The sequence below is a fragment of the Pinus tabuliformis genome, chromosome 1_1 (genome assembly GCF_031772625.1).
Source record: "Pinus tabuliformis cultivar Carrire ecotype Pingquan chromosome 1_1, CPIR1, whole genome shotgun sequence".
Classification (NCBI taxonomy): domain Eukaryota; kingdom Viridiplantae; phylum Streptophyta; class Pinopsida; order Pinales; family Pinaceae; genus Pinus; species Pinus tabuliformis.
The window spans coordinates 446840226-446854029 of NC_142297.1; the positions used below are offsets into that span (position 1 = coordinate 446840226).

The window sequence follows — 13804 nt, forward strand, 5'->3', positions numbered from 1 at the left end:
GTGACCTCAATAATCCCTCCCGTTATAGGACCATCATGATAAACCCTTTGTTTGCAAAGCTATTTAGAAGCATGCTAGAAAATAAAATTAGCAAGTGGATAGAAGAAAGAGATAAGCAGCGTGCTAAAGGGCAAGCAGGTTTTAGACCTAAGCATTCCACAATTGATCATTGTATAACTTTAAGGCACATCATTGGAAATGTTTGGGAGAAAAAGGAAGAAGTCTTTTGTTGCTTTGTTGATTTTAGAAAAGCGTTTGACTCGGTTCCTAGGGATAAGCTTTCACACAGAATGGAGGAACTTAGGGTTCCTAAACATTTGAGAGCAGCTGTGCATAGGCTGTATGAAGAGGTGAAAGTCAAAATTAGAACTTCAGCAGGCATTTTTGAAAGTTTTAGAAGCGATATCGGGGTCAAGCAAGGTTGCCCACTATCTCCTACCCTTTTTGGTTTATATATCGACAAGCTTGAGGGGTGGTTAAATTCGCAAGGGGATGATGGTATCTATTTGGGCAAGTTTGTTATAAGGCTTCTTTTGTATGCAGATGACCTTATTCTAATTGCTAAATCGACTCTTGGTTTGCAAGAGCACTTACTATCCCTTGAGCATTTTTTTTGAAGTGTGGGGATGTAAGTCAATATCAGCAAAACGAAAGTAGTGGTTTTCTCTAAGAAAAAAAACATAACTAACATAAGTTATACTTTGAAGGCAACATTCTGGAAGAAGTTGCAAATTACAAATACCTCGGAATTGACTTCAACAAAAATCGAAGCTGGGATGGTTGTAGAAAGAAAAGAACTTTGGGGGGTTGGAAAACATTTTATGCTTTTCAAAATAGGTGGAGAGTGTAGAAATTTCACCTGTAGAACAAATCGATATATGCAATGTCCTAAAGCATAATACTTGTTCTACTTCTACAAAACATTAAGCAGAAGCATAATCGAATTCATGAGCAACATCAAGTAGAAACATGCATAACTGATCAAGAGAAATAATCACACATAACACAAGATATATCTAGGGGAAAGCACCAGCATAAAACCCCAACCATGTATTATCAATCAAGTGGAAATCCTCTTCACAATACAAAAAGAATCAGCTCTCAAGCTATCAAGTTTTCAAAGAACTATGAAGATATATATCATGAACCAAACAAGCCCTGCATATATAGGCTTTACCTATGGTCCAATCCCTATTCCTTGCGCAATTTGCTTAGGAAATAATAGCAAATACATATGCAATTAATTCCAAACATACCAAGTCAACCTATGGTCCAACTACGCAATCTTTGAAGACACTAGTTTCTCAATTATGCAAAAACTACTTACTAGAAATAGTCAAGCATCTAATAGTACACTGTCCCACATCTGATCTCAACTGGGTCTCTGACATAATTGACATGCACTGGTTATCCATGAGAGAGTACTAAGTTAACTGAAAATAATAGTTGTCACATGCATGCAAGCATTAACAAACTATTTCTTCTTAATCTAACAACTTGTTAAATTAATCTAACTGGACTTGACTAGTTTAAACTAAGTCAACTGATTCTCTCATTATAGAACTCATACTTATTCCCTCAATCAGTGGAGGAAATTAAGGATAAATTCCTCAATCAGTGGGACAACTCATGTGCATACTCACAAAGACTTAACGTGTGTCCCATAAATAACAAAGAGATAAACTCTTTTGTTATGGATAAGTTCCACAAGCGTACTTGGGATAAGGAGCTAGGAAGAAAGAAAAAATACTATATTGAAGTGTTTAATCCCACTCATAGTCATAAACCAAAAGCATACATAGAGGCCAATATCTCTTGGACAGTCAAATTTTTTTATGGAAAGAGTATGCATTTTTTGTTTTTCCGGAAAAGTGGAAATAAAAAAACATTTCATTTTAGAATGTGAGGCCTTGAAAGACAACAGGGAAAGTTATGCAGATATGCTGACTGCTAGCTCTTGGGATAATCTATTTAGCGAGGGGTTTGAAAAGGGTTGAATATATCAAGTAGATGAAGAAGCAATCTATCCCATAGGCTATCTTTAGCCTCATGGACGTTAAAATAATTTCTTTTTTTTTTCTTTCTATGTTTAATAGATATATTAATTCTTTTTAATAATAATAATAATAAAAATTTTAGATCTCAGACTTTTGTGATCCATATTGATAATCAGTATGTCTTCCGGATTAATCACATGTTTTAGAATGGGTCGACGTTTCGAACCAAGTAATGTGATTCATCCTTAGGACAAATGGTGAGAAAACCAGTGTTAACAAAAGATTAAATAGCAGAGAAGCTTCGGGGTCATGATATAGCCGCATGCTATTTAATCTTAATCTTCTCCCGGTTCATGATATAGTCGCATGCTATTTAATCTGATATAGCCACATGCTATTTAATCTTAATATTCTCCCGGGTCATGATATAGCTGCATGCTATTCAATCTTGGTCTTCTCCCGGATGCTTCTCTGCTATTTAATCTTTTGTTAAGACTGTCTTTCTCACCATTTATCCTAAGGATGAACCACATTAGTTGGTTCGAAACGTCGACCCATTCTAAAACATGTGATTAATCTGGAAGACATACTCATTATTAATAATAAAAATTATAATTTAGTTATTTTATTATTATTATTTTAATTTTCTCATAATAAAATAAAATAAAATATATTATGAAGTAAATAATTAGATCTTTATTGACCTTTACCAAGCAGTTAATTATATGATTGCATTAATATGATAATCCACAATTTACAAATTATATAAAACAAATAAACTAAAAATTAAAATGATAATGATATGAATAGCATTATTGTTTGCTACATTCCAGTGTGTCTTAAACACTCAGATCTTCATACTATGTTTTATTGTTACCCTTCTATCGTTTCTTTTTGCTTTTTAACAACAGTATTATAGTTTATTGACCACTAGTTGTAAATCTCAACGACCTTTCTTTCTAGATCATTAGACATTCATAAAATAATTATCTTCATAGACACTCTGCAATCATTTTTAGAAGTGTAAGCATTTTTATGTTGAAGCTTTATAGTTTGATATACCATATCTGAGCGGGAGGATCTGTTCTCACTCTTGTTTTAAAGCAGATAGGCTAATATGTGTTTGGATCTTAATGCCGATGAATGCATTGTTCATTTGTTTGATTTAGGAAACAGATGGCCTGTTTTCATACGCTTTTCATTTGTTAAGTTAAGAAGCTATCTTTTTCATTCGATATTGATTAGCTCTAACTCGTTTGGTATGGTGTCTGATTTTTATTTTGGATGCACTGATTAAATAATTTATGCGTTCAAACATAACTTGCCGTGTCCATATTAAATGAGATACATATTCACCATTCAATATTTTAAGGTATGGAACCGACTACCCTCGAGTAAAAGCAGTATCCTTTGAACCGTTATTCATTTTGAAGAATGCTAATGCAAGATTAAACTTTCAGTACTACTTTTGTTGTGGTCTCTTTGAGATCTTAATTAAAGACTGCTACATTGTGATTTCTCGGTTATGGTCAGTTGTGAAGCGGGGATCAAGCTGCAAATTCCTTGTGTGTTGTATATTCTACCTGAGTTGTATGCACACCTGGCCATACTTGAAGAATCTGTTCCCTGGAATATAGCTTGACTTTGAAATGTTTGAGGCTATGATATTTGATCTTTGTTTAAATTCTTCATTGAAATCTCTCCAATTTTTCCATTGTTTTCTCTAAAGATTATTTACTAGTTTTGTCTATTATGGGATTATAAAACTGTGTCACTGGAATTCTTCTGCAGTAACTTATTTGTTATTTCAAGGTCATACTTTTTTTGCTTGCCTGGCATTGGAGTCAATCTAGTCCAAATCTTACTTTGAAATCTCTAGTCATAAAAAATTATTCTTTGCATTTTTATTATTTTAAATTAACAATTAATATAAATATTCTGTTCTTTTTTGCAGTTCTACTCAGCTTCCTTTACAAAGGATCTCTGCCAAGTCGTGAATCATGTAGCTGTTCGTTTTTCTGAGTCGAATATATATGCGGCCGGTTGGTCCCTTGGGGGCAATATCCTTGTGCGGTATTTAGGCGAGGTGAGACTACATTCTGGGAATTAATCCTGAATAACTTACAAAACATTAGTTTATCAATAAACTTCATAATTAGACTGTTCTTACTGTCCTCCACACATCGGTCAGAGACTCAGAACTGCCTGCTGATGCAGTGGTATTCTCCATTCCTGGAATCTTGAAGTGTAGATCGATCTAGTCCTTATCCTCCTACAGGGTTGTTACCTCCATTTGCCTCGTCTACAAGTACTCTTGGGTCGGTTGACTGTAATATGAGATTGCCTGCTCTGATTGGTTCGTTTCATTCTTCCATCATGTGTGATTGTTCCTTCTAGGCAATTTTGGCGACTATATTCCAACTTGGTGGCACTGAGAGATACAAAGGATATGAATGGGTTTAGATATAACTTATGACTCACCAGGATTATAATAGCTAGGGTTGAGGATATTTGATTCATATGTCTTTTCAAAAGCTTGGTTTATCAGTTTTAGGTACATTTCCTATCATCATTGTTCAAGTTTCTAATAGTTTTTGTGTCTATTATTTGGAATGAAAACCAAGCTGATTCGGAGATAATATCCATTAGCCCTATAAATATCTCAGATAGAATTGAAGATACACAACACCTCAAAGATTAATAATCCTGAATAATGAAGATTAATAATCTAACAAAGCATTAGTCTATCAATAAATTTCACAAGTAGGCCATCCTTCTTGTCATCCACAAGCAGGTCAGAGACTTTAGAACTGCTTACCCATAAAGTGGCATTCTCCATTTCTGGAACCTTGCAATCTATATGCTTCCAGTTCTTCGTCTCTTGCAGGGTCGTTTCCTCCCGTTCTCTTGGGTCGGCTAACTGTAATATGAGATTAACCGCTTTTCACTGGTTCCTTTCCCTGCTCCTATTAGGTATAATTGTCGTTTCTAGTCTATTTTGGCGACTATACTCCTCCTTGGGGGCATTGAGACCCTATGGCCATGAATGGGTTTAGTTGTAACTTATGACTCACCAGGATTACCATAGCTAGGGTTAAGGGTACTTGATTCACATATCTGTTTCTAGGATCTTAGTTTATTTGTTTTGGGTGCTTTTCTATCATTATTGTTCAAGTTTCTATTATTTTTTTGTGTTTTTTCATTTTGTGTCTATTATTTATACTAGAAACAGAGCTGATTAGGACATAACCTCAGTCAGCTGTATACACATTTCAGATGAAATGAAAGATACACAAAAGATCAAATATTAAGTAATTAAATCTATGCTAATGAAAGCGAAATGTTCTTTGCATTATCATTTCAGATAAAATGAAAGATACACAAAAGATCAAATATTAAGTAACTGAATCTATATTAATGAAAGCGAAATATTCTTTGGATTATGTTGTATAGAATATCTAGGAAATGTTTCTTGAACATTTTCCCTCATACTCGTATAAGTGTTGATTGGTATGTCTCCCTTTTGCGCCCTCTATGGTTATGATGCACTTCCATTTTCTGACATGATTTTTGGAGATAGTAGGCCCCCCGGGCAAAAGATTGGATCTGATTGACCCAAGAGATCCTCAAGGCTCTCAAGGACAATTTGCAGTTGGCACAAAATCAACAGAAACTGTACGCTGATAGGCGCAGGAATGAGAGACAGTTTGAGATGGGGGATATGGTCTATCTATGTCTCCAACCTTACCAACAAACCTCACTAAAACAAAAAGGGGTAGAGAAGCTCAAGCCTCGCTTCTATGGTCCATATAGGGTAACCAAGCGTGTTGGGGAGGTGGCTTACAAGTTGGAGCCTCCACCAGGAAGCAAGGTGCACAACGTCTTCCATGTTTCGTGCCTGAAAAAGGTATTAGGACAATAGGTCATGACCACCACAGAGCCGCCACCATTGGATGATGAGGGCCATCTAGAGGTAGTTCCAGTGTCTGTCTTGGAGGCAAGGGAACATATGCTGAGGAGCAGAACAATCAAGGAATTTTTGGTGAGGTGGAAAGACCTTCCTGAGAAGGATGCCATTTGGGAGGGGGTGCAGGTGTTGCAACATCCAACGCTGAAATTGCTTGAGGACAAGAAAATTTTGGTAGAGCGGACTGCAATATCTCCAAATTTTTAAATACTAAGGAGGTCACTCAATTTTGACACCAATTTTGGCATTGACACATTTTTGGCAACCCAACTTAGCAAAAAAGACAAAGATTGAAATTTTGGTGGAATGTGGCAGCCACTCACAAGGAATTCACACCCTCTTGGGAGAGTACGCACTTGGAGACAGAGGAAATGAGGGGAAAATTCGAGCTAGTGGAGGCTAGGCCCCACCAAGACGAAAAAGGAGGCAACAAGCTTAAATAGAGGGTGAGGGCCATTGTTTGGGGATTTTTGTCAATTTCACATCTGAACTCAATAGTTTGCTTGAGCTGCTCAGCCAGGTGAACAAAGTGTTGCTTAGCACAAGGAGATTTATGGGCGAAGATCTCAGCTCTTACTTCGGTGGAATTAGAGTACCACCCTCCACTTCTACGCAACACAGGGATGTTGGAGGAGAATTCACACTTCTTGAGGGAGCCAGATGTGGAGAAACTTAATTACTGGGATTTTCAGGGCTGAATTGGAGCCATATTTCTAGAAGATTTTGGGTGGTTTGGAAGTCAATCAATGAAGGAGATTTCTCGGCCAAATAATTGCATTTGATGGCCTACACACTCTTCTGGCGGAGGCACATGTGGGCAATAGGAGCAACATAATTTGTGGACTTGGTGGCTGGAGGAACTAAGGGAGAATTTGTGGGGAAATTGCAGGTAATTTTGGGAGCCCTTTCCTAGAAGATTGGCGGAGTAGCAACAACTCGTTTCTAGGATGTGCATCCAACCAGTGAGACTAGAAATTCACACTTTTTGTGGGTTTTCGGTGGTGGGGTTTGGGACCAATCCCTTTCTGGGTCATGTGGGGAAAATTTAGTGGAAGATCCAACTGCATTTTCAGAGGATTCCGAGCATTGAAGTGGCAGAAAGCCTCATTCCTATCTTGCAACAGTGACAAAGATTTTATGGGCTAGCTTAGAATTTTGTGGGCATCTTCATGGGAGTTGGAACAATCATTCTACAACCTAGGGTTTGCTTTAGCTTCTTGTTGCAAGCCCAGGTTCATTTCTCCTCATCAATATTGTGCTCTTGTGCCAAACTTTTTAATAAAAGAAGTAAATTTGGTGTTGCTAATTGTGTCACTGCTTATATGTGTGTGTGATTGCAAATTTTGTGTGTTGTTTTTCCACAATATTGGTGTCTAGGATAGAATCTTAGATCACTAATGCTACTAAGCCAATTATCACAACAAGTCTACTATGCACAGCGGAATTTAAACAACAGTAAATCTACTAGTGCACAAAATATACACAATTTTTTACACAAATTATGTACAATAATCCAACTGAATAATACAACAATATAGGGCTCTCGTACTAGGGATAATGGCCCTCATACATCCACAAGTACAAGAAACAAAAAATGGGGCTTGGTGTTAGTCCATCGATAACCAATCTACCCTCAACAAGATACTCTGACCATCTGGCTGATGTAGCGCACTCTCTCACTTCCTCTTAGTCGTAACCTGTCCCTGCCTAGTCTGTTGACTCCCGATCTATAGCAATACCAATTTGCCTCTATCAATGATCCAAGTCCATCTGGCCACTGAACCTCGACTATCCAATCTGCTCACTAGTTGTGCCTTAGTCCATCAAGGACACAACACATCGAGACTTTGCGCCCAACTGCTGCACCTCAGTTACTCAGGGACTTTTGCCCACTATAGTTTCCTTGCGTTGCTCCAATGAAGACTAACATAGGGCACAAAGGGATGCTACCTATCACTATAAGAAGTCCTTCTCCCACAATGAACACGAGCTAGGAGGAATGACCATCTTCTACTGTAGATGTCCTTCTCCACAAGGCAAGTCTAGGGCTGTATAAATTACTCCTGGTTGATTAGACCTGTGAGCTCTCCTTCTGCCACTCTAGCAACCACCTAATTCCATAAACATGGTGCACATAGGGCTTGAAGCAAGCCTCTACAATCCTCCTTAAGTTGTTCTTTAGGCTGCTCCAACTTTGCCACTTCTAGCAGGCCTAATGTCCTTCTTAGGTCTCAGCACTTAGGGCTAACTTGGTACACTCTCACACTGCCCTCCAATAGTCTACGAGCATCCAATACAAAATGCACCAATAATCAACAATACATACCTCTCTGCTGTAGCATCTACTCACTGGTTAGGGCATCTAACCACTATGATTACCCTTCCTCTTGGCTGCTAACAGACTCCACAAACTATCCTCTTCTAGGACCCCAATCTTGCACCTTTCCTCCTTGAAGTCGCCCACTTTTTCTCTCCAAAACACCTTGGATCTGAGCAAGACTTCTCTTTGGACCTACAATCACGAATTGCTACAATCACACTGCGAATTCCTGTAATCGCAAATTCGTGAAATCACACGCGAATTCCTATAATCATGTGCGAATTCCTATAATCGCGAATACCTGCAATCACACCTGAATTCCTGTAATCACGAATTCTTGCAATCATGCACGAATTCTTGTAACTGCGAATTAATGCAATCACACCCGAATCCCAGTAATTGTGAATTCCTTTGCTTGGCTTCACATGAGAAAGAAGTGCGATGATTGGATGAGGAATGAGGCTCCTCCTCACTCCTATTTATACACTTTCATGTGGTGTCAACAAACATGTCTTGTGGCACACCAACACACCAAGTCGACCTGACTTATGTGCCACAAAACCCACCAACAACATAGAAAAATTAATATCTCATCATAGACACCTCAAATTTGAGTGATTTTCGCTACCCCTTTCTCCTCTAAGGTTCCTCTAACACATCCATGTGTCAAATCACTCAAATTCCTCGTGGTTTCATACCCATCATCTAGGGTGCAAAGTTCAAGCCCACAAAGCACTTTTGTGGTGCTCCAACCTCCACAACCCCCTAGCCTAGGATTTGGAGTACCTCCCAAGCTACAAATCTCAACATTGTGTGTTGTTTCAAGTTACATACTTTTGTTATTTATTGTTGATTCCATTTAGGAATATTACATGGACTTGAACATTGGGAATTCCACATACCAATTTATTAAATTTTGGAAGAGCATCATAATGTATATGGGCCAATCTTTGGTGCCATAATTCACTTAGATGATTAGTATGATAGACTAATGCTAGAAGAGGTCTTTCAGTGACTCTACAGAGTCCTTCAAATCTCGATCCGCATCTCTCATAGAGGATCCAACAGGCCAAGTAAGAATGTTTCCCTTGATGAGAGCAATCCTCATCCCTTTCTCTTCCAAAGTAGATATTGATACCAAATTCTTCTTCAACCCCGACATATACATCACATCATGGAGCAAAACAGATTCCCCAGAATCCAAATGGAATTTAATAGACCCAAAACCTTTAACGGGATGAATGGAGTTGTCTCTAAGAATAATCTTCAAATTTGATTCCTTCTCTACCAAATTAGAGATGTTAAAATTGGCAACTAGGGCCAAACTCCATGTGGGTAATCTTATTAATGGAAGTTGATATTTTTCTTGGATCCCTCTCATTGAGAGGTGTAGGATTGATCTAAAGATCATCTGATTCTGATAAGTATTCATGGAGATATGGATTTATTTGTGTTATGGGACAATTCGTCAAGGTCGGCCAGCAACCAAATAAACCCCACTTGTGCTCAACGTTTTAGTATAAATAGAGGTGGCCTTCAAGTCATTTCAACACACTTGGGATCTCTTCCTCTCTACTTGTCTTTGGGTTTTAGTAGGAGGATAGATCCTAAGGGATAACGCTGTCCTAATCCAGAGGGTAGAAGCTGGAACTGTCGGGAATAGCTGGAACTGCCGGGAATAGTTGGAACTGCCGGGAAAAGCCAGAACTGCCAGGGATAGCTGGAACTGCCGGGAAAAGCCAGAACTGCCAGGAAAAGCCGGAACTGTCGGGAATAGCCAGAACTGCCAGGAATAGCCGGAATTGCTAAAACTGCCGGAACTGTCGGGAATAGCCAGAACTACCGGGAAAAGCCAGAACTTCTAGAACTGCCGGGAATAGCCGGAACTGCTGGAACTGTCGGGAATAGCCGGAATTGCTGAAATTGCCAGAACTGCCGGGAACTGTCGGGAATAGCCAGAATTGCCGAAACTGCCGGAACTATTGGGAACTGTCGGAACATGCGGGAAAGCTGACGTAGAGGGTAGAAACCGGAACTGTCGGGAACAACTGGAATTGCCGGAATTGTCAGAACTGCCGGGAATAGCCGAAACAACTAGAACTGCCAGGAATTGCTGAACAACCAGAGCATCTGTCTCTGAACTTTGAAGGAGAGCGACATGCAAGGGACAACTAACTAACATTGGGACAGTTGCATGAAACTTAGTGCAGCAAGCATGTATTGGTACAACTAGCATGCAAGGGACAACTAGCATGCAACAACAAGCATGCTAAGGACAACAAGCATGCTAGGGACAACAAGAAAGCAAGGGATAACAAGCAAGCAAGGTGCAGCTAGCACATAGGTCAGTATGGCAACATGGTGGAGCAATGACACATAATACAATACAATGATGTGTACAATGATGATTAATGAAGCGTGATGAGATGCAACATAGTGATGATGGGTGCAGCATGGTGCAGCACGGTGAGGTGCAGCATGATGACGAAATGCAACACAACGATAGGTGAAGGAGTCACCTTGGAGAATCAATTGAAGCAGCATGGCTTCAACTGATCTCATGTATCATCTTCTTAGAGATGATCTCTGATCTTATCTAGATAAGTCAAAGTGTTGACTTCTGTTGTAAATGTACTCTCTCTCTCTCTCTGCTGAACTATTGAAGAACATATAAGAAGAATTGATCAAGGGTTTCCCCACATTGGGGTTTGTCCCTGGCTAGTGCCACATCTTGTGTCCTCTTGTCTTGGCTTGTCTTCTGCGATTTATGTTTATATTCTATCTGCAGTTTACTTTAACGCTGATGTGATTACTAATCTGGAAAAGATATTGAGCTAACTGTGAAAATTGAAATAAATTGCTCTAAGCATAGAACATACCTAAAATTAACATGGTATCAGAGCTGAGGTGAAGACAATGCCCAAACAAGAGTGAAAGAGCAATCACCGAAGACAGTTGGGAAAGGAAAAAAGGATCAGTGGATTCCTCATCCCTCTTCAAATTCACCGAGGGTGAAGTCGAAGCAGAGAATATTATCTGTTTGGTGCAACGGAAGTTTCTGATGGCCTACCTAAAGATCACTTCATTGGGAAGTCCAGATCTAAGGGTGGAAGGAAAGGCTGATGCCTTGGTTGCAATATGTTCGGCCATTATGCGAAGGAGAGGAGAGGATGCGCAAGCAGGCTCGACCATAAGGATGCGTAAGCATGCTCGACTGTTAAGGATGCGTAAGCAGGCTCGACTCATAAGGAGAGGACCTTTAGGTGCTCGACTGATAAGGAGAGGTCCGGCAGGGCTCGACTGTTAAGGAGAGGTCCGGCAGGGTGAGGGTGAGCCTGTCGAACTCTCGACCTATGGGAGAGGTAACGAATGCTCGACTGTTAAGGAGAGGGACATCCTCAATGATTGAAGGAATGACAAGTAATGCAGGTCATCAAGGAAATGGCCGACTCTTCAAAGAAAGCAAGGAACCCCAGTGCTTCAAGGCACTTCATCGGATAGAAGGGTGCACTCTCTAATTTGGTAGAGATGGAAATATCGTGGGATTATACTTGGAGCCAATGCCACCTATCCTGGAAATGGTGTAGGGAATGTTACCCCTCAATTGAATGAGGGTAACTCGACTCATTTACAGAATCTCTTTTATGTACCTGATCGCGAGAAGAACCTGGTGTCCATTTCGGTAATGGAAGTTAAAGGTTACATGGTGGCACTCATCGATGGAAAGGTACGTGTTGGAAAATAGATTTTCAAAGATGTTTTTGAGTTCAAGGTTGTATCAAGTTGTAGGAAGTCCACTGGGGACATGTCCATTGACACATAGCACCGGAGGTCTGTGAGTCAGATTGTGACAGGGATCCCTAAATTCAAAAAGAGTATGAAAGTACGTGTCTGAGATGTATCAAAGGAAAATCTTACAAGGGGACCATTCCCCTCATGTAGCAGGTCCACAGGTTTGGAACAACCTGAGGGGTTTGAGATTGATGATTAGTAATCTCACGTATGCAAGTGGAAGAAAGCCCTCTATGGCTTGAAGCAAAACTCCTCGGGCATAGTATGAGAGGATTGATAGTTGTCAGATGAAGCTAAGATTCACTAGGAGTGAAACCGATCCAAACCATTACCCAAAGGTTGTGGATGATAGACCTCTCATACCGGCACCTTATGAGGACGACCTATTTCTGACAGGTGCAGACCCTCTCATTTGCAGAAGTAAGAGGGAGTTGGATTCTGGATGTGGAATGATAAACTACAAGCCTGTGACTACCTCGAGGATCTTAACTTTCAGAAGTTATATGGTAGTGATGTCAGACTAGATTTGGGAAATGCCTCTAAGTTTCATAAACTCATTCGCGTTGATGTTCTTGGTGAACTTCTGTTCGGACATATGTTTTGCAGTTAGCATGGTGAACTCATATTTGGTTGAGCCTCACTAGATTGGTGCCAAGAATCTTCTAAGATATCCTTGGGGCACAATCTCTCTTGGATTGAGATACACTGTCGGAAATATGAAACTGCATGATTATTCGAACGTTGAGTGGGCAGGGAGTGTGGAGGATCACTAGAGCACTTCTCAGTGCTGGTTCTCTTTAGATTCTTCTTCGATATCGTGGATGAGGAGGAAGCAGAAGTCGGTTGCTATAAGCACCACCGAGATCGAATACATAGCTACGAGTATGATCTCGTGTGAAGCTGCATGGTTGCAGAAGCTCTTAAGTGAGCTGTTTGTACACATGATGAATACCACTGAGATTCTCTGTGACAACCAGAGGGGGGATTCGATTATTGAGGAATCCTGTATTCGATGATTGCTCTAGCAGATAGACATCAGATACTGCCTTATCTGGGATATGGTAAGTCGATGAGCGAGGAGGCTCCATCACATTGAGACTGATGTACAAGTTGCAGACATTTTGTCAAAGCCCCGGGGAAAGATCAAATCTGTGACTTTCTCGAATGACTTGGAGTTGTTGAGAGACCTTCTTATAAGGGTCCTGCATGTTGCATGCATTGAGCTCTGGGAGCTCTGGGGGGCTTGGGGTACTTACTGGAGCAACATATGACCACAGGGCGACTCACCCTCCCCTGGTGGTGCGCTATGTACAAGATGACAGGTTCAACCTTCCCCTGTGATACCCTGTGGCGACTATGGAACAGGATGATTAGTTCTCCTGTGGGCCGGGATGATTAGTTCTCTCGTGGCAACTGTGAAACAGGATGATTAGTTCTCCTGTGGGACGAGATGATTAGTTCTCCCGTGGCAACTGTGGAACAGGATGATTAGTTCTCCTGTGGGCCGGGATGATTATTTCTCCTGTGGCAACTGTGAAACAGGATGATTAGTTCTCCTGTGGCAACTGTGAAACAGGATGATTAGTTCTCCTGTGGGCTGGGATGATTAGTTCTGTCGTGGCAACTGTGAAACAGGATGATTAGTTCTCTTATGGGTTGGGGTGATTAGTTCTCCCATGGCGACTTTGGGGTAGGATGATTCATTCTCTTGTGGACAGGATGATTAGT

The 13804-nt window shown here is 40.2% G+C and overlaps 1 protein-coding gene across 2 annotated transcripts in view; it reads left to right on the forward strand.

The window, feature by feature from the left end:
• The window catches only part of LOC149213660 (embryogenesis-associated protein EMB8), a 244387-nt gene that overhangs the window by 42593 nt on the left and 187990 nt on the right, over positions 1–13804 (forward strand). For both annotated transcript variants that reach the window (XM_089392092.1, XM_089392090.1), the window contains exon 3: positions 3952–4083. In XM_089392092.1, the coding sequence (XP_089248218.1) occupies positions 3952–4083 (132 nt within the window). The remainder of the gene's footprint in view (positions 1–3951; positions 4084–13804) is intronic.